At 52.8% G+C, this 20,680-nt stretch overlaps 1 protein-coding gene across 2 annotated transcripts; it reads right to left on the bottom strand.

Annotated features, from left to right (window-relative positions):
* Positions 1-611: 611 nt before the first annotated feature.
* On the bottom strand, positions 612-16,258 carry LOC105499662 (ARF GTPase 1). 2 transcript variants are annotated; one of them, XM_011772391.2, is made up of 5 exons: positions 16,128-16,258; positions 2,564-2,748; positions 2,374-2,484; positions 2,112-2,236; positions 612-1,967 (listed from the first exon to the last, which is right to left on the bottom strand). In XM_011772391.2, the coding sequence occupies exons 2-5, from the start codon at positions 2,709-2,711 to the stop codon at positions 1,806-1,808; spliced, it is 546 nt and encodes a 181-aa protein (XP_011770693.1). In that variant the 5' UTR covers positions 2,712-2,748; positions 16,128-16,258; the 3' UTR covers positions 612-1,805. The 2 variants fall into 2 exon arrangements, with proteins under 2 accessions (XP_011770693.1, XP_070937808.1); XM_071081707.1 differs by lacking the exon at positions 16,128-16,258 and adding an exon at positions 15,386-15,407.
* Positions 16,259-20,680: the final 4,422 nt, after the last annotated feature.

Raw genomic sequence — 20,680 nt, 5'->3', positions numbered from 1 at the left:
GACCTCTGCCCTCACCCTCACGTGGCTACTGGAGTGGAGACTGCTGTTTTGGGTGCTGTCAAGGGGGATGAAGGTTGTCGGGACTCTGCCCAACAGAAGGCAGACCTTAGACCTGCTGATGGCCACATCCCACAAACAGGTACCCCCAGACTGGCAGCTCCCCGCTGACTGGCAGCTCCCCGCTGCATGGCATCTTGAGAGTTGGGGGCTGTGCCCACTCAGGAACCATTCCCCGGTTGGCACAAAGCACTATGTATGCTAGCAGTAGACCTGCCCCATAACCAGTTATACAAAGCGGGTTCAGCAGCAGGCCGAGGGAGGGACGGAGGCTGAGGTCTTCCATGGTGCCTGCTGACCCCTGCCCTGTGTGGCCCAGTTCTCACTGGCTGGGCCCAACAGGACTGCGAACAGAGACCAAGGTCAGTGTGGCTAACCATGCTGGAAGAGCCTCTCACACAGACACAGAGAAGTGCCCACACACTCAGGAGAGGACATGGAGAGGGTGTGGACTCAGGTGGTGGCCCTAGGCAGTCATCTGCACTTCCTAAAGCTGGCTGATCCACCATCTCCTGGGGGCAGTATGCCTACGTGGAAGCACTGGAGAGCCGGCGAAATAGTTAAGAGATTTTATTCTAATAGCTATAATTACAGTGCTTGTTTGTCGAAATGAAAACTGAAAACAAGTATACAAAACAGTTGATTACTAATCGTGTATTGAAAGCAGTAAGAGGTTCCACGACACCAAATAGACCAGTTCTGAGGTTTCCCCAAGATAAATTTAACAGCTCCAGCTTCTTCAGTGTTTATCAAAATACAAAAGAAAAAAGTAGAGGTTGTCTTTTTCGATGGCAAATCGGACCCTTGCAGGCTGAGGGAGAGAAAGCTACATCACACACAGAGGTGGGGTGCTCCCAAGGGGCTGTGGGTCTAGGTGGACCGCCTGCCCGGCTTGCACGCGCTCCTGCTGGTGAGGCCCCAGACATCCTGCCAAAGTGTCTGAGCGAGCACGAGGGTTGGGGACGACGGACCCACTCTGGCCACACAGTGACCGAGGGACAGATGGGGCCCTGTGTCCCATAGGCTGCCTGAAGGTGGGTGGGGCGGCCTGCGGGAGAGTGGGGTGGCTGTGGGCTCCCAGCCTGGCCCCTGGGAACCGTGGGAGCACAGGGACAAGCACATGGCTATGGAATGCAGGGTGACCCAAGTACAAGCGAGTTGCGGGGATCTCTACTATGACCATGCAGAATTGATCACGGTCTGCTGCGCCACCACATGTTCCTGAGGGGAACAGCTGGGCTGGTGACCGGCATCCAGGCCATAACTGCAAATCTATGCTAGGCGGGGTCTCCCTTCTGTGTGTTCAAGTGTTCTTGACTTGGATTCTTAACTATTTTAAAAAATGCACTGAGTTTGGGTTAAAAACCAACCACCGAAATGGATTTCAACACAGCTCTAAAGCCAAGGGCATGCCCGGCTCTCCCAACACAGCGACTCCTGGAGGCCAGGTGCCCATGGGCCTACATCACCTCTCAGCACTGAACAGTGAGTTGATTTTTCTTTTTACAATAAAAAAAGCTGAGTAATATTGCATAGGAGTACCAGAAACTGCCTCATTGGAAACAAAAACTATTTACATTAAATAAAAAGCCTGGCCGCAGGCTGCGTCTGCCACATTTACAGCACGGTGCGATGCACACGGTGACCAAACCACGGAGGCAGCTTCTGGCACTCACACCACGAGCCGCACGTTTGCCACATGAGAGTAAAGCAGAGGGCAAGAGGAGTGAGAGGGAGGGGGGTCGCATTCACTTCTGGTTCCGGAGCTGATTGGACAGCCAGTCCAGTCCTTCATAGAGCCCGTCACCGCTGGTGGCGCAGGTGGCCTGAATGTACCAGTTCCTGTGGCGTAGGGAGTGCAGCCCCAGCTTGTCTGTGATCTCAGCTGCATTCATGGCGTTGGGGAGGTCCTGGGGGAAGGAAGGGTTGGTGGGAAGAGCTGTCCCCAGGACAGAGAAAGGGGCCCCACCAGCCTCCAGTAACCCCTACCACCAGGTGCCCTGGAGGAACCCATGCTGGCGCCTCACATTACCCAGGCTGGCCCGGGTGCCTACCTGCTTGTTGGCGAACACCAGGAGGACAGCATCCCGGAGCTCGTCCTCGGCCAGCATTCTCATGAGCTCCTCACGGGCCTCGTTCACGCGCTCTCTGTCATTGCTGTCCACCACGAAGATCAGGCCTGCAAGGCAGCCAGTGTCAAATGGTCATGGGAACACAGGCCCCTTGCCGCATCTATGGGCATCGATGCTGCATCTGTGGGCTGGCCCCCCTCTCTAGAAGCAGGAGGGCCCATGGGACCAGGCCCCAGCCACTCACCTTGTGTGTTCTGGAAGTAGTGGCGCCACAGGGGCCGGATCTTGTCCTGGCCACCCACATCCCACACAGTGAAGCTGATGTTCTTGTACTCCACGGTTTCCACGTTGAAGCCTGGGTGCAGGATGCAGGGTGAGGCCTTGTACCTTGGCCCAGTCCAGCCCAACCCACTCCCTGCTGGCCCCCACCTCACCTATGGTGGGAATGGTGGTCACGATCTCACCCAGCTTAAGCTTGTACAGGATCGTGGTCTTCCCCGCAGCATCCAGGCCCACCATGAGGATGCGCATTTCTTTTTTGCCAAAAAGGCCCTTGAAGAGGTTGGCGAAGATGTTCCCCATATTTGTGGACAGGTGGAAGGACACTGGCCAGGGACACCTGGAAAGACAAGGTGCTCCATGTCTGGTTCTGTGCTGCCCGGCAGCAGTTGCTCAGAGCCCACCCACCCAGGGACACACCACTGCCTCACCCCACCTCCTGGAAGCCTACAGGGAAACAGGGAAAGAGCCCTGCCTCCCAAGCCCCCCAAATCCACCTCAGGATGGGGGCTGAGGGAAAACGGCTGAGTCAGAAATTGAGAAGCTGTTGCCCTCACCTTGGGAAGCCATCCCCACGACTGCATGGCCAGAAAGGCTGCCTCATCCCAGCCTACGCAGGAGGGGATGCTGGCTGCCTGAGGACTGGCTTCCAGGTGCGTGCAAGGCTTCTCTACACCCCAACACAGAACTCACTCTGCTTCCCCACACTCACAAGGACCAGAGCACACAGTGCCAGGCCAGACACAGCAGGACACCTTCAGGGACACACTCCTATGAGGAAAGGCCTCGATGGGGCACGCACACCATGTGTGCCCCACACTGCAATGGTAGGGGTTCCCTCAGCAGAACACAAATATCAGGGACAGCAATTAAGTCGACTGGCTGGCACCCACCATCAGAGCCCTGCAGAGACTCCAGAAGGAAGGGCCTCCAATGCCCAGACGCCTCTGTAAGGACTCTGAAGCTGTTAGGCTTTGGCCTCACTGCCCAGCGAGCACTTTCACGAATCAGGTGATTTTATTCCCAACTGGGACTTTAGAAAAAACTGGTCACTTTTTGAAACACTGACTGCTTCTTCACTGCACCCGCAGGGGGGCTTACCCTGAGTGAAGAAGGCTTCTGCCTTCAAGAGGACATGCAAGGAGCCTGTGACCACACCCACCCCTCATCAGACCTCCTCCACCAGGGGTTCCATATGGAGGCAGCTTTTGGTTAAATCATGGCCATGACTGTCTGCTGGTGACTTTCTCATCCAGTCACCCCCGCGCACTACTTCAAGGAAATGCCTCTTCTCCATTTCTCAACATTGGCGAGGGCCCACACATGCCTGCGTGTTTCAGTGGGCGTGAACTGGCCACCCGCGTCTGATTTGACACTGCCATCATCCCAGACGAGCCGCAGAACTCCTTCAAGCTGGATCAGTGTCCTCTGGACACTTTGCTCTTGGTTTTGAACGTGTCACCTATTCTGAAACTTAAATGAATTCTGAAATTTATAAGGACCTTCACTGTAGTGTTCCCTTTTTGGGGATAGCCATGTTTTCTAAGCCCAGAGGAAGACCACCACCCACAGAACACAGAAGGGCCTGAATACATGCCCTCTCAGTCCACTCCTGCAACCACTGCCAATGAAGATACCAAAATGACACACACACCTTGAAGGGCAGAGAGAAAAGGGAGGAAGACCTTGGACATGATGACTGACCAGGCAGAGAAAGCTGGACCACCTGGGACCCAAGGGATGAAGCTGGGACTGTCTAGGGCAGGAATGTCCAATCTTGGCTACCCTGGGCCACAATGGAAGAATAATTGTCTTGGACCACACACAAAATATACTAACACAACAGCTGATGAACCAAACCAAAACAAACCCCCCCCTCCCCAAAATATCAATGTTTTATTAGAAATTTGTGTTGGGTCAGGTTCAAAGCCATCCTGGACCACATGCGGCCTAAGGGTTGGACAAGTTTGGTCTAGGGGAGCAGCTGCAGCAGGGTTTAGGCCTGCGCTAAGCCATGACAACACACTTGAGCCATGAAATTCCAGAATAATTCCTGAGAGTCCTATATGCCCCAGCAGATCCACACACAAGCAACTGGAGCTCCATCCCCACCCCCTAAAGAGACTGGCCTGTCTGCCTTTGAAAGGCCACCAACATAAGAGACCCAAATATAAAAGGAATCTGGAAGGAGGCAAGCAAGACAAGAGACTGAAAACAGAAGACTATTTTAAGATATCAACTAACGGAAACCCTAAAAGAAAGAATGTATGAAATTACGGGGTGAAATTTTTCTGTGTTCCAGAGCGGGGACCCAGGGCCGAAGCACAAAGCCAAGGACCTAGATGAGACCCACTAAAGGTTCAAGGTGGACTCCAGAATGCCCAGAGGCAAATGACACCTCTGTTGCCCCAGAGAATGGAAGACTCTGAAACAGTGCTTTCAAAACCCTTAGAACATGACCTTTAATTCTATACCCAGCCAAAGTATCCAACAAGTGTTAGGGGAGAATGAAAATAACTCCCAAACCGCAGGGCCTCAGACCTCTCACGTGCTCCCCGCAAGAAGCTCCCCCAGGGATCCAGGGAGAGGATGCAAGCCCACAGCAATGTGGAGAGAGAGCAGCAGCCTAGCCAACTCCCTCAGACTGGAGCAGGAGGTGGACACCTGCAAGAATGGGGCACACCATCTACGTGTTCTTGTATTATGGAGTTAGGCAACTCTGGGCAACGGGGAAAAACTAATGACAGGTTCGCAGGAAAAACTCAAAAACATGAAATGGAACAAAAAGAGGGCCTTTTATGAGTTACTCCAGGAAAACATATGGTGGACGATACTCAGGGAGTCCTGATGTTATTACTGGGGTGTTGGAAAGCTAAGGCAAGGGTGTGTGGTGTCAAAGGCTTGTTAACTTTACAAGTTAACAAGTCTAGAAGGACTTGACCCCAGCACTGTCCACGATCCACACATGCCGGCGCTTGGGAGAACTGCAGCTCACTGCAACCTCCCAGGCGCGATCTCGGCTCACTGCAACCTCGGCCTCCCAGATTGAAGAGATTCTCCTGCCTCAGCTTCTGGAGTACCTGGGACTACAGGCACGTGCCACCATGGTCAGCTAATTTTTTTTTTTTATTTTTAGTAGACACGGGGTTTCACCATGTTGGTCAGCCCACCTGGGTCTCCCAAAGTGCTGGGATGACAGGAGTGAGCCACCGTGACCGGCATTTTTTTTTTTTTTTTCCCCCTAACAGACCAAAGCATTAGAGTCCCCAGTGGAGGGAAGCAGCCCTGCAAGGGAATGGCAGAACCAGGAGGGCTGAACCTCAGGTGTCAAGACATCAGCACAGACAGCGTAGTTTCTCCCTCCCACAAGCACATCTGCGGCCCTGCTGCACACATGGGCAGAGGGTGGCTGGCACATCCTGCCTTGGCACATTCCAGCATCCCCACAGGACCCTGGACCTGGCAGCCCCTGCACCATTTACTGCTTCTGTGACAGGTGGAGACCCAACAGAGTCTAGGATGAGGGAGAAAGATCCACAGCAAACCCCACTCTCAATTCCAGGGCCTAACTTGTGTCATGCCCAGGCCAAGTGCTGTCACCCTTTCTTCCACCAGAGTTCCCCACACACAAGCCAAAACCCTCTTTTCAGGTTCATCGGAATTATCCTGTGGTAGCAGCAAACCCTGGCTTTCTCAGAGCCTTCCTGCTTGTACACGATGGGACCCCTCACACTATGAGAGGAGGGCTGCCCAGCAGGAGGATGCCAGGAGCCGCCAGTGGCTACTTCTCTTTCCTGACCACGCTGTGGGCTCCAACTCTGGGGAAAAAAAGTCTTTTAGGAAAAATGTTTTTTTCTTCAGTGAGGACCAGAGACCAATGGTTAAGGTGGCCTTCAGGCATTACACCAGAGAACAGGACAGTCACCTCTGGCAGCTACATTCCCTGACACCTCACTGAACAGGGTGGGGAGAAATGTAGCTCTGTGAGTTCACATCCGTTTTGTGTCTATGAATGGATCCAACCAAAATGGTCCAGATGCACAGGGGAGCCAGTGCCTCTGTGGCCTGTACCCAGACCACCAGCCAGTACTATCCTCGGTCCCTTGCAGATCTCAGGGATGCTTTGGCATGAGTCAGGGAAAGGAACAGGCTCAGGCAGAAGGTAGATCATTTTCTCCAACCTGTCAGAGCTGGTGTACGTAACAGAATCTCTAAGTGACCTGAACTGACAAGAACCAACAGAAAGACAGAGATACCTCCAACCTCTAGCACAGGACAAACAAACTCCAGGTCCAAGATTCTATTCCGCTGACTGACATCCACAAATGGGGCTCACATGATGTGTGCTCTGCTTACATGGAAAGCCAGTGACATCCAGAGTTCACTTTTTGAGACAGGGCCTCACTCTGTCACCCAGGTTGGAATTCAGCGGTTCGATCACAGCCCATTGCAGCCTTGAACACCTGGGCTCAAGCGAACCTCCCACCTCAGCCTCCCAAGTAGCAGGGACTGCAGGGGCACGCCACCACGCCTGGCTGATTTTTAATATTTTCTATAGACAGGGTCTCGCTATCCTGCCCAGGCTGGTCTTGAATTCTTGGGCTCCAGTAATCCTCCTGCCCTGACCTCCACAGTAGTTAGAACTGTGTCAAGTTCACTGACAGATAAATTACACACATCTTTATAGTTCATAATCTCAATTTTACTATCTAATCTGAGGAAACTGAACAAAGTCGATGACTTCCCGAAGGGACTCATGTACATTATACAACATTTTAAGGATTTCTGAGGAACAGCAGCCTTTCAACAGTCATACATATAGTGTAGATGATCAATTTTGTGAAAGCCTGTGTTCATTTCCCACACGAGGATTTTCATTTTAAGAGAGTCCTTAAAATGAAATGCAATATGGCCATTTATTCTCACCTGCACAAGCTGCTGCTTGTTTACCACAGCAGCCAAATAAAGCCTATGGTCATCAGTCTACCCACCAGCCAAATGCTCCATTTCTGTAGGCCTGACATTTTTCTGCAACTGAGCACTGCATTACATTTTGTCACTATTTTACCAAAACTCATGTAAAGGGAAAACTAAATGTGCCGATAATGGTGACAGGCAGACACATCTCACAAGCCAGCACAATTGTGACACAGGTGCGAATCAAAAAGCATGATCAGAGGGGAACACACACGACTGAGACACTCTATGGACCCAATTATGTTGAAGAGACTTGCAATCATGCAGACTGAGACAAAAGAACAGCACACACATTCTAGAACTCTCATTCTGGCCTGCATCTGAAGGCAAGTCCCGCTGAGTCTGCTGGTTTTTTTTTTTTTTTTTTACAAAAGTTTCAGGATGTTTTTAGAGGAGCTCATTAGGCATTACAACTTGATGCAGTGACCCCACAAGCCATTAGGAGATGACGGTCCCCTCTAACACATCTGCTGCTGGCCTTGAGTTAAGGGAGGGCATTATCTATCAGTTCTTTCAGGTGGGGCAATCAGTGAAATTCAGTTTAGATCACTGTTTGTCAGCTTAAGATTCAAGGTGATACCTTAAATCAGTTTGTGTACTGACAGCTAGAAATGAATTCCATTTTTGTGATTCCACCTCATGGACTGAGTTCTAGGACTACAGCTAATGTGAACACCAAAGAGTCACTGCCCACTAACTGCTTATTTGTGTATTTCTTGCTTCTTGGTATTTGTGAAGTGTTACTTAACTGTCCTCAAAGCACCTCACCAAACATAAGCCCTTCTGAAATATGCAGATGCACAGCTCTGAGCACACACCAGGTAGGCTCCCAGGGCTTCTGAGGGCAGTGTCTTATGACCCCTGACCACAGCTACAATGAGGGACTTGCGCTGGCTATGCATACAGCATCATGGCAAACGCTGTCCAGTCCTTTGTGCTGCCCCTGCCCTGCTCTCTCAGTGATGGGACTCTGGTCTGTCACTGAGCACAAGGCCCTCTAGAATAAAACCCATGTTTCCTGGCCTCCCTGCAGCTGTGCAAACCCTGTGAGTCAGCTTTGTCCACGGATGCCTACACAAGGACATGGAAGGGGCAGCAGAGCCTGGGGCCTACCAGTATTTCTACTCTGGCAGGCAGGGTGCAGTTGGCCTCTACCTGGCCCCCAGTGCAGTGGCTGACAGACTGGTCACTGGGAAAACCAAGACCAGAAATGCAAATCCACATTAGCCCACAACACTGAAACTCACAACACAAGCTGAGAATGAGGAACCTGCAGGGATTTAACACTGCAACGCCGAACAGTCAAGAAACTACAGCATCCCTGCTGTGCAGGTGACAGATGCAGGGAGAATACTTCAACCAGCCCTGTCCCCAGGGCCAAAGAACCAGCAGTTTGAGGTCAGTTTGGTGCCTACAGGGGAGACCCTGTCTCCACAGGGCTTCTGACCAGAACCCCAACTCCTAGGTGAGGTGCCAATGCCCTGGATCATGGCCCAGCCCAATTCTGCCAGGAGCCTATGCCGTGCCCAAGGGCTCTTCCAACTTGAGGGGAGGCACTCCCAGGGGCCTGGGCCCTTGTGATTCACTCTAAACAGCATGCTAAACAGCGAGTGACTGTGATGGTACAGCACCAAGTCAAGAGGGCAGGATGAGTGTCCATACCCCAACCATCTGCTAGCAGTGCATTCCCCTGTACCTCACATGGAGGCCGCTGGTTCCAGCAATGACCAGAGGCCGAGTCCACAGTGCCCATCTCGGCATGGTCAGCGCAGACATGGCAGAGCTATCTGATGTGACAATGCTACCCTGGTTTTCAGGGGAGTGCCAAGAACCCAGGAAGAGAGGGTGAAAGGGCCTCTGACCTCTGCTGGGAAGTAAATCTCATTTATTCAGCTTTGCCAGTTCACTTCCTGAACTACACACTGACCACAGACATGCTGGGCACTGAGCTACTGCCAGGCGCTGTTCGGGGTGAACATGGGCCCACCCTTGTGTGGGGCCGAGGGATCCAGCGCTCTGAAGGCCCCTTTCCACATCACTTGAAAAAAAAAAATGGGGAACTGGAACAGCACACTGCTGGTGTTGCTGTCATAAACTGGGAGAGCAAGTTGCTCCTTCCTCCAACCGCTGGGGGGGGGGGGCCTTGCAGCTTCTCCGTACTAGGTTAAAGAAACTTAATGCAGTGGCTGCACCAGTGATTGAGCCAATGCCTAAAACTTGATTTCTGCCTTCAAGAAACTTTCATTTTTAAAATGTGGGCTGAGGGGAAACACCACACAAAGACTTGCTCTTCCAGAGGAATCAAAAGCGAAGTGCAACAATGGGAGTGGGAGCCATCACCAGGTTTCCCCCAGCTTTGGGATGAGCACTGCCTTGCTACCCCACCCCACCCTGGTCAGACATGTAAAGAGACAGGGACACCCCCCACAGGCCCTGGGAGGCCACCACCCTTGCAGGAAATCCTCGCTTCTGGATGTACTCCAGAAGGTAAGAGAAAGGCACACCCCAGGGACACACTCTGGGGACCTCCGCTCAGGTGACCTAGGTCTCACACACACGCTGGCATCTGCCCTGCTCTCCAGGTGATGGTGGCCCCTACACAGCGACCCCATATTTCTCTTCAAGGCTTTAGACCCTCCTCCCAATTCCTGCCCCTTGACAGCCAGCTTTGCTGCCGAAACCCCCCACCCAAACCCAACAAGCATTCTCCACTGTGATGCGAGTAACCTCCCTCCTGCTCCCCAGGCAAGAAGAACCCTGTCTCCAGCCTCCTCCTGCATGCTCTCAGCACAGCAGTCAGCCAGGTGACCCCATGCTCTGCTCAGAGCTGCCCCACGGCTGCTTCCAGATCAGGTCCTTGCAACAGGCTGCCTTGATCCACAACATAATGCCCACACTGTGCTCTAAATGCTGCCTCTGGCAACCCAAAAGGAAGTGGAGACAGCATCCCAGCACTCGCACAGGATGGCAGAGAACCACTGCTCTGCCCCAACTATGATGCAACGGGGAGTAAAGGAAAGTGACTTCACAACTACACTAGAGGACCAAAGGTGGCAGCCAGAGAACCACCCTTACCAGGCTGCTCATGCACGGACACCTCCAACCTCAAGAGCAAGCTGTGTCCATGAAGCAACTACTGTAGTTTTTCCTTCTGGAAACCGAATTCTTGCTATGATTCTGAAGGGAACAATATACAATCATCTTTGATTTATAAGGTGATTCTGTTCCTGAAACTTCAGAACACCTGTTAAAACTATGCACAAAAATTTTTTTTTTTTTCATATTTATAACAGGTCTAGGACATAGGTCTAGGTCATCTGGGACATTAGATGACCTCCCCGACATGAAGGTCAGACAGGAAGTGTTCTTGCCACTGCCAAAGGTGCCAGTGCTGCCACCCAAAATGCCCCCCCAGATTCCCCAAATCCTTTTTCTGGGGATCGTAGACCCCCTCTGAGGGCCACTGCACACCCCAGCAGGCTTCCCACCCAGTATGCACCCTGTTCCTGGCAGGTCTCCAAACTCAGCCAGTGCATCCACCTCAGGGATTCTGCCCTGATTGTCCCAGGCCACTCCACTTCTCTGCTCACATGGCACCTGTCAAATGACACTTAGCCCCTTCCGGATGGTCCTGGTATCTCCCTGCCTTCCCTCCACCAGTGTGGGTGGCTCTGTGTGGCACTCACTGTCACAGCCCCTGCCCCCGTGGAGCCTCATGCTCATCAAGTAGGGCTTCCTTTGCCCAGAACAGGCCTTCCTCCCCAGCCTCCCACCCTCTTCCGCTGGGCACTGCACAAGTGACTCACCACCAAGGAGAGGAGAAAACAATGGCAAAGGAATGTTTATCAGGCCCCTAGGGCTCATGAAGATCAACTGTATACATCTGCAGATGTGCTTTCCCTAAAAATTAAGTTTGTCACGAAAAACCTATCATGTCAACAAGGAATTTCATGCTGTTTAAAAACTGTACTCACGTGTGGGTTAGTCTGAACATTCATTTGACTGTAAAAATGTGGAAAAATGGGGTTGAAGATGCTGAAGGCAAAAAAGTGTGGCAGCTCAGTCATGTCAGACACCACAAGAGGGATGCATGTTCAAAATCTTGTTTTCTAAACCTGCCCCCAGGTCCTCAGCTGGTGAGTAGGTATACAATTTTTTTTTTTTTTTTAAGAGCTAAGATTCTTGCTCTTAGTGTGCAGTGATATGATCACAGCTCACTGCAACCTTGACCTCCTAGGCTCAAGTGATCCACTCTCCTGCCTCAGCCTCCCAAGTAGATTGCACTACACAGGTGTGAGCCACAGTGCCTGGTTAATACAAATATTTTAAGGAATATGTCACCACCAAAACTGCCAGATGTATTCATAATATTTTAAATATAAATCAATAAATTTGATTAGTGAGTGAGCAACTGCATTCCCATCTACAGAAGGTACGAAGCACAGGCACATCTAACTGCCTGCGTTCCCAATCCTCAGGATGAGTCTAGATGATATCTAGCAATAGTCCTCTTGACCATTTATACCTAAATCAAACCTATAAAATACTTAAAAGTTTCCCGTATAGTGTATATGGTACTGCAAAAATAACTTGCTGTGTGACACAAATGGAAAGATGTCTCATATCTGGCCATGCTACCACTGGAAGTCCTTTGGAAATGAATCTTTCTAGCTTGCTGGCATCCCTTCAGGGAGTAAAAACTATTTTAATACATTCTGCCTAGAAGATTTTCAAAACACACTATTTTGAGGACACAGGAAAACCCAAACTCAGTTTCTCACACACTCTTATAACACAGGTCGCTTCTCACACCACATGAGCAGGGGTTTCTCCACACATGCCAAGTAAGCAACCAGTTCTGCGTTCTGCAGCAGACACCGGATAGGTGTCCTTTAATTCAGTTCAATCCTGACACTGTCCACCTGGAGGCAATCACAAGCTCCAGGTTATTTTACCTGTGCTTCTGGACAACCATCTATAAATCAGGGTTCCCATAACTCCTTCCCCTTGGGTTCAATTAATTTGCTAGAGTGGCTCACAGAACTCAGAAAAACACTAAAGTTTACTGGTTTTTCATAAAGGATATTACAAAGGATACAGATGGAGAGATGCATAGGGTGGGGTATGAGGGAAGAGACACGGAGCTACCTTGCCCTCCTGGGCGTGCCACCCTCCAGGAACCTCCATGAATTCAGCTTTCCGGAAGCTCTCTGAAAGCCCAGGCAGGCCTTTTGGGTATTTCCCATCAACAAGGAATTTCATGCTATTTCAGAATTGTACTTAAGTGTGGTTCAGTCTGAACATTCCTTTGTACAAATATGGAAACACGGGGCTGTAGATGCTGTTAACTACTGAAGGCAAAAGTGTGGCTTCATGATATTAGTGTGATTGATTAAATTATTGGCTACTGGTGACCAGCTCAATCTTCAGTCCCTCTCCACTCTGGGGAAATTGGAGGGTGGGGCTGAAACCCTCTAATCCTGCCTTGGCCCCGTGACTAGCCCTACCCTGAAGTTTCGTAGGGGCTGCCCGTCACTGGTCAACTCATTAGGGTACAAAAAGACATCATCACTTTGGAGATTCCAAGTATTTTAGTAGTTGTATGGCAGGAAATGGGAGGCAGGCCAGATATGTATTTTGCAATCCACAACTACAGACTTCTAACTTCCTGAAATGTTCATGGACTGAATCAAGTCTCCCGTTCACTTCATGCTGTACACTAACAGTGAGCCCTGGGTCTCCGGGGTGTGGGAGAACGTCTGCCTTCTAAACAGAATCATTCTCAATTGCTGTGCCTGTGAAAATCTGCCTTTTATGCTTTCCCTGTCTCTTCTCTTGATGTCATTTAGGCTTTTCCTGTTATCAGGGCCTGTAAGAAGCACCACCTTTCCCAGTCTGTTGGCTGACAACCGGCTGCAAGCCCTTGTTACCACTGTGTGAGAACCAGGAAACCAGGATTAGTCAAGGACATTATGGCTAATCAGCCAGCCTTACTGTCTTCTCATCCCTGTAGATGGTTGAGTGACAGGACCCTGGGGGAGGACCTGAGAGCCTCTTGGGAACAAAAAACATCCAGGACATGTCTGTCAAGTTGCTAACAAGGTCATCTGACCCACCTGAGAATGTGAAACTACCTTCCAAGACGGTGCTGGGCACCTGCACAGCTGTAAGGCGATAAGTGCAACTATGCCTTAAAGAGTTTATAACAACCACAGGAAAATACGAACCTGAGGATGAAGGCAAGTCCTGGAATCCCAACATGAAGGGGCTAAACCTTTTCCAAAAGACCACTTCAGATGCTACAGGCAGGATACCCCTACCAACCAACCACACCAATGAGGAGCAGGCACAACACAGAAAACACAAGTTCTCATAATTTAAGATCCCCACTGCAAGGCCTTTTCCTGTTTCTCTCCCAATTACCTCTGACAGTGCACTCTACTTCCTTTCACCCTCTTGAGCTTACCGAGGTGAAAGGTCAGGGGCAGAGGACAGAATGCCTATGAGAGACAGTATGGGCCTGCCAACCCAGGCTGGCTGCAGCCTCTTGCTCAAGAGAATGGTCACAGCTCAGGAAGAAGTGTGTACAAAAGCTTGGTGAGCATGGCCTGTGAGTAAGAGCTGGTTTAAATACACCAATGAGACATTTAATTTGAAGAATCTAGAAAAAACTGCTTCAACTCTCTGAAACCACAGTCATATACTTTGCGTGTGAACCTGCACAACAGGTTTTTTTCTCTTAGGTCTACTTCTATGATCACTGCAGCAGCTGACAGTCCATATTAAATTTTACTGAAGTGAAAAATGAAAGGCCAAATGCATCTTCCTATAGTTTCAAGCCTGTCCAGTCTGTAGGGGCAGATGAGCAGGTGAAGATGTCTGAATGTCCTCTCCATATTGTGCAAGAGGTACAGCGCATAGCTAGACTACATGATGTACAAAATCAGAACTGTGAGGGGCACAGAACCAGTTTTTGCTTTTCACTCACAGTCATTCTGTGACTCAGCTGTTGTCCAAACCAACTGTTTCAAATCTTTTTCAACTAGCAAATCTGAAAAACTGCCTGAGAGGCAACAGCATATTCCTACTGCTGCAATGATTTGGATTTATTTTCAACAAGATACACCTAAAGACAAGTGACAGATATTCTCCGGTCTACCAACATGTGAAAACGTGGACAACACACCTCTAACAATGTGGCCAATCAGATGTGTATACTAACATTTATACTACTCAATTCTTCTCAATTTTGGACCCAGCTAATAGTACGGCATTTCAGGACCTTATGGTTCTGGCTACCTTGGTAGTGCTGGTGAAAATTCAAATTAAATGAGGACACCATCCATGCAGTCACACGTGTTAGACAATGGCTAACGCAAAAGCAGAGGGCCACAGGGGCCGTACACAACCGCACCTCGCACACAACCGCACCTCGGCATCTCACACTCCTCCCAACACACTGCGGAAAACGCCAGAACCACCAGCCTTGCAACAACCGGCGGCAGAGAAAACTGCTGACCACTAGTTCGGAAACAAGAAATACAACTGCCCACTCCAATAGGGGCAGTGGCACCAACTCTACAGCTCTAAACTAGGCGGCGACTTCGGGGACCATCCAAAGACTCCGACCTCCCTTCTTTTTCTGCCCGCGATTCCGAGCGCATTTCTGCTCAATTCCTGCAAAGCAGCAACTGGCTGCCTGGACGGAAAGGGAGTGCGCCAGGAGGTGCCGTCGGAATGGTTATCTAACACTCTAGGTGCGCACGGCTGTCCAGACCCAATCTCACCAGCCGTAACCACCCAGGCTGTGCCCCGAGAGAGCGCTGGGGCCGGCCTCTGCGGCCTAGAGTCTACGAGCAGGTCGTTCCGCAGGCAAGTTAAAGATTCACCAGCTCAAAAGAGGCCTTCTTATCTACTGCCGACAACGTCAAGGAAACCACCCTGGAGTTAAAGCGAACATCGACCGGCCCTCTGGAAGCCACCGGAGACTTCATACTGACCCCAAATCGCGTCTCACTGTTGTGAAGGGAGGCACTCTGGGCTTCCCCGGAGGTCCACGCATTCCGTTCAGCAGACAGGGAAAGGCGCAGGGTCCCTGTCCACTGCCCGCCCGCTCGCTCTCACCGCCCCTGACCCAGTGCCTTCCTCAGAGGAAACACGAACTGGATGGAGTCGGGAGGCGAAGGTGCAAGCCCCCACCACCTACGTGACCTTGACGGTGTCTTGGGGCCGCCTGAGCCTCAGTTTCCCGGTCCCCGAGGCAGCGGTCCGCCCGGATGCCGCTCGCTAGCCTGTACTCGGGTGGAGGAGGCCCCACAACCCCCACCGGCCCCCGAGACCGCTAACCCCAACCCTCCACGCGCGGGCGGCCTCGGGAAACGTGAGGGGCAGAGGTGAGGGAAGCAGGAAGCCCAGGTTTCCTGGAGAAGAGCCTGGCGTCCCGGCTGACTTCCGGGCGACGGGCGGGGGCAGGGACTGGCAGAGGAGGACAAGGGGCCGCGGGCGACTCCGAGAACCTGTGAGGGGCGCGAGGAGCTCACCGACCCGCCCGCCCTCCCAGCCCCGACTCCCCAGCCTCAGCCCGGCCCGTCCTCGTCCGCCCCCGGCCCGGCCCTGTCGCCGCCGCCGCCGCCGGGATCGAGGTGCCCTTCGCGAACCTCAAGTCGCCCCGAGGCCAGTCCCCAGACCCCGCCGGCTCCAACTTGTGTGCGGCCCACACCGACCCGCGCCCCTCGCCCTCACCTCAGAGGTTGCTGCTTCGAGCCAGGCGTTGGTTTCGCTCCCACAAGATGGCGGCTCTGACGGCGGCCACGTCAGCGCCTGCGGGCGCGGGGAACGTCGGGTAAGGGGCGGAGACGCCGGGAGCTCCGCCCCCCGTGCGCCCGCGACGCAGGCGCGCTGGCTCCAGAAGGGCTGCAGGGGGCGGGGCCGGGGACACCCAGCCCCGGGCCGAGGTCCTAGCTCGCGCGCGCCTTAGGGGTGCGCACCCGTCTGCGCCTGCGCCTGTGAGTCTTCCGAAAAGACACATTGTGGCTGCCACACGCCCGTTTGGCAGATTCGGAGACTGAGGCCCGGGGGGCTGCTGCAGCAACTGGAGCGGCGGGGCCGGGTTGCCACCCTCCTCCTCCCCGACCCGGCAGTCACCGCGAGCCCTCGGGGACCGCGTGAGGACTGGGGTGCGAGGCGCCCCTTCGCTGGGATTGGGGTCCCTGGCTCCCAGGCTGCGCGGGTCCGTGTGCCCCGGCCCTGTGGAAACCTGTGGCACTCGCGGGGCCTCGGCGGAAGGTCCGAAGGAGGGAGGCCTGCTATGTCCCCGCACTGGCCTCGGCGCCCCGGCGGCCGCAGTGACTCGCGCGGGCTCATGCCTGGGCTCATGCCGGGGAGTTGGCTACAGATGAAGCAAAGGAGGAGGTGGCCTGGGGACCCCGGGGGGAGGCCGGGGCTGTGGGGGTGGTGCCCAGAAGGGAGGTCACAGCGGTCTCTAATGAGCTGGCCTTTCAGCTGAGATCCAGTTGAGGCGGAGGAGACCCCGCTCCCAGGAAGCCCTCCTGGATTGGTCAGAAGGGAACAGAGGCCTGGCTCTGCCCACCACCCTCAGGTCTTCTTGCCTCTTCCCTTGTGCAGCTGTGAGGGATTGGGCTTGTGGGAGAGCGTCCGTGCAGCACAGTTCTCTGGGTATTCTGGAGGTCGGGAATCAACCTGATTTGTCCAGGGGGAGGCCCGGGGGCAGGGCCTGAGGGGTGGGGTCACTGGGCCTGGCCCAGGCCTCCTGCGCCCCTTTGCTGCCGCCATCACCTACCTTGCTTGCCCCTTGGGCAGGGCATCCTCACTGCCACTGCAGGCTGCGATGGTCGGAGTTCTCCCCCAGGGCTGCACCTGCGGGGGCTTCGAAGGACCCCAGAAGTGGTGACCCTCCTGCCCCCAAATTCAGTCCCTTTTTCTGCCTGGGGCTCCCCTCTGAAATCTCACCTCTGTGAAGCTGCGGCAGGTTGTCTGTTTAGGGGAAGGATGTCTCCCTCCCACCCTACAGGCATCTCAGATACTCTTGGAAAGCCCCAGGGAGGGGTGTGGATGCCTGTGGAGCCTTCTGATTGTGCTGCCTCTCCCGCTCAGCCAGAACTGGGCCATGCCCGGACATTTCATGGGGGATACATGTGGTTATGGCCACTTTAGGGCTGAAGGGACCTGGCTTTGGTTCTCTGATGGCAGAGCATGGCCAGGGGTGGCTCCAGTGTCACTGAGTGGGGATTGTGTGGGAACCAGAGCCTGCTTCCTCTTCCTTTAAAATACTCTATTTTTTTTTCTTTTTTTGAGATGGAATCTTGCTCTGTCGCCCATACTGGAGTGCAGTGACACAATCTTGGCTCACTGCAATCTCCGCCTCCTGGGTTCAAGCAATTCGGCTGCCTCAGCCTCCCAAGTAGCTGGGATTGCAGGCGCCTGCCCCTACGCCCAACTAATTTTTGTATTTTTAGTGGAGACAGGGTTTCACCATGTTGGCCATGGCTGGTCTCGAACTCCTGATCTCAGGTGATCCACCCGCCTTGGCCTCCCAAAGTGCTGGGATTACAGGTGTGAGCCCCCGTGCCTGGCCCCTTTAAAATATTTTATTTTAAATGTGAAAAAATGCAGACAGGAAAGAGTGTATGTCAGATACATGCACAGTTTAAAAAGTAATAAAATGGATTTCTGTATACACAGCCCTAGGGTTAAGAAATGTACCTTCCCCAGCCTGGGCAACATGATGAGACCCCATCTCTACAAAAATTTTACAAAGATAGCCAGGTATGGTGACACACACCTGTAGTTCCAGCTACTTGGGAGGCTGAGGTGGGAGGATCGCTTGGGCCCAGAAGTTCAAGGTTACAGTGACCTAGGACTCTGCCACTGCACTCCAGCCTGGGTGGCAGAGTGAGACCCTGTCTGCAAATAATAATAATTTTTTAAAAAGTCCCTTTCCGCTGATTCTGTGCTCCTGGTTTGGCCTCCCCACCACCACCAGGACAAAAGTGATGTCTTCAAGCCAGACAGGCGCAGGGGAGCCCAGGTAGTCACACCCAGATTTCTGCCCCTGGAAGGAGACCCACTAGGGAGCTAAGAAGTGTCAGGCAGTGATTTCCTGGGGAAATTGAGGCCCTGGTGCTCTCCCAACACTGCCTAGGGAGTAGGGATCCCTTTCTCTCTACTCTGAGGTCCCTGGGATCAGATGAGGTTTAGCCAAGAGGGGTGGGATGAGCTGGCTAGAGGGAGGGCATTGGGGGCCAGGCTGGACAGGGACCCTCCAGCCTTTGTGGCTGCCTCCACTGTCAGTCTCAAAGATGCCAGCTCAGGTGGGGCTGGGCTTCTCTCTTCTGGGGCTGGCTGCACCTGAGAACCAGGTCAGAGACACGGATGCCAAACAACGGAACGGGCTGGCCTCCTAGGGAATGCGGCTAGAGGGACAGATGAGCTGTCTGGAGCAAAGAAGCAGGAATACCCATGTTGGAGACCTAGTAGGCAGCCATTGTGGCTAGGTGAAGGGGACCCCAGCCCACCTCAGGCCTGGCAGGCACTTTGGTCAACCTCTGAGTGCAGGACTATGAAGTGTGCGGCATTTGAGCCAGGTCACAGATGTTCAGAGAGGTCTCACATGTACCTGATGTCACCCAGCTAGGATGAAACCCCTCTGAAGCTTGACTACTCCATGCCCAAGTCTGCTTATTGCCAACACCTTTAGTCTTTCCCCAGCCCTGCCCTCCCTCTTGGGGAACAAGCGCTTTGGTGCCTCTGCAGACTGCAATGTTATCTTGGATTCCTCCAGTGATGGGCAGCTCACTACTACACCAGGCATCCCAGGACAGAGTTCTCCTCTCTGGATTTCCTGCCCCACTCTGTCTCCCACATGGTTGCTCTGCCGGCTCTCTCTGTTGGGAGACTATAGATGGGCTAAAGCTGGAGAATCATACTGCAAGATGCCAGGGCATTCTGCGGGGTGGCACTGCCTCCACCAGAATCAGTACTTTCTCCTCATGCTCAGGACTTAGTCCAAACACTCAACCGCTAAGACCTGTGGCAGGAAGAATTCATACCCTTAAAGACTTCTCTGGGGGGTGAGGCGGGGATAGGACCTTGCTGTCCCCTCTGCCTGGCCCTGTTTCCTTCTCCCCCAGACCCATACCCAAAGCCTACCCTCTGGCTGGTCACACTACAGGACCTGGAGCATGCCACAGGAATTATTATGGCTGTTCTGACTGCATGGGCCCTGGGAGAGGCCCCCACCTCCCAGCTCAGGGTGGCCCTGCCCTGCCTTCTGAGCCTGGGCTGGGGTCTGGGGTCATTCGGGAAGCTGGTGGCCAGTGGTGGGGGTTCCAGGGGATTGCCTGCACTACATAATGGCTTAGGAAATTACAGTTGAGTTCCGTGAACTCCAGGGAGTTAGCTCATATTCCTCTGACTTCTGGTCCTTTTGAAGCATCAGCTGTTTCCCCTAATACTCCAGCCTCAGTTTCCCCATCTCATGCCAGCCCTCCAAACCTCAGATGAAAGCCTAGAGCTGCACATGCCCCTCCTCTGGACTAGCTCTCGGGGGACCTTGTTTTCCCAGGCAGGCTGGCTTCTCAGGGCAAGGACTGTTTTCTGTCTGGTTCCAGCCTCTTGTCATGCCTAGGTGGACAAATGGGGAGCCAGTGAGGTGAGCACCCTGGGGAGGGGTTGCAGAAAAGCACATCTTGGCTCTTCTTAACCTCTGGGTGACATTTAGCATTTCCTCCCATCTTGAATGCAAGCAGCATTCCCAAAAAGCAGTATTAGCAGTACCTGTGGTTTTTGTTGCTGAAATATCAGAACTTTTCATCTCAGAGCTGTTGCATGAAATCTGGAAAGATATTTTTCTCTTTTTTATTTTTATTTTTAAAGACAAGGTGTTTCTTGGGCTGGTCTTGAACTCCTGGGAAAGTGACCTTCCTAACCCAGCCTCCCAAAGTGCTGGCAGTACAGGGGGGCACTAGCACGCCCGGCTGGAAATACTGTTTAAACTCCCTGATCAACTGAAGTGACAGAGGTGGCCTGGTTTTAACATTTCAGGTGCTAATAACAAAAGAAGTTCTGACTCTGGGTACACGTACTGATCCACTCCTGCCATCAGGATAACAAATACATGGCATCCCCAAAGTGACATGCCACAAGTCTTAAAGTGTCTGATGACGCCATTTCCCCAGTCCCATGCATCACTTATCTTAGGCATTGGTGAAACCCTACTTGGCTAGAGTGGTGCCTGCCTGCACACATGAGCCTTCTCCCTGTCCTGGACTCAGATA

The sequence above is a fragment of the Macaca nemestrina genome, chromosome 1, assembly GCF_043159975.1.
Source record: "Macaca nemestrina isolate mMacNem1 chromosome 1, mMacNem.hap1, whole genome shotgun sequence".
NCBI lineage: Eukaryota > Metazoa > Chordata > Mammalia > Primates > Cercopithecidae > Macaca > Macaca nemestrina.
This window is presented reverse-complemented; position numbering and strand designations above follow the sequence as displayed.

What these genes read in the sequence shown, in the direction of transcription:
- LOC105499662 (XM_011772391.2), bottom strand. Translation starts at nt 2,711, where the DNA reads ATGGGGAACATCTTCGCCAACCTCTTCAAGGGCCTTTTTGGCAAAAAA. An exon ending in GACCACCATTCCCACCATAG is followed by an intron (nt 2,485 to 2,563) that starts GTGAGGTGGGGG and finishes TCCTGCACCCAG; the next exon opens with GCTTCAACGTGGAAACCGTG. An exon ending in TGGTGTTCGCCAACAAGCAG is followed by an intron (nt 1,968 to 2,111) that starts GTAGGCACCCGG and finishes TCCTTCCCCCAG; the next exon opens with GACCTCCCCAACGCCATGAA.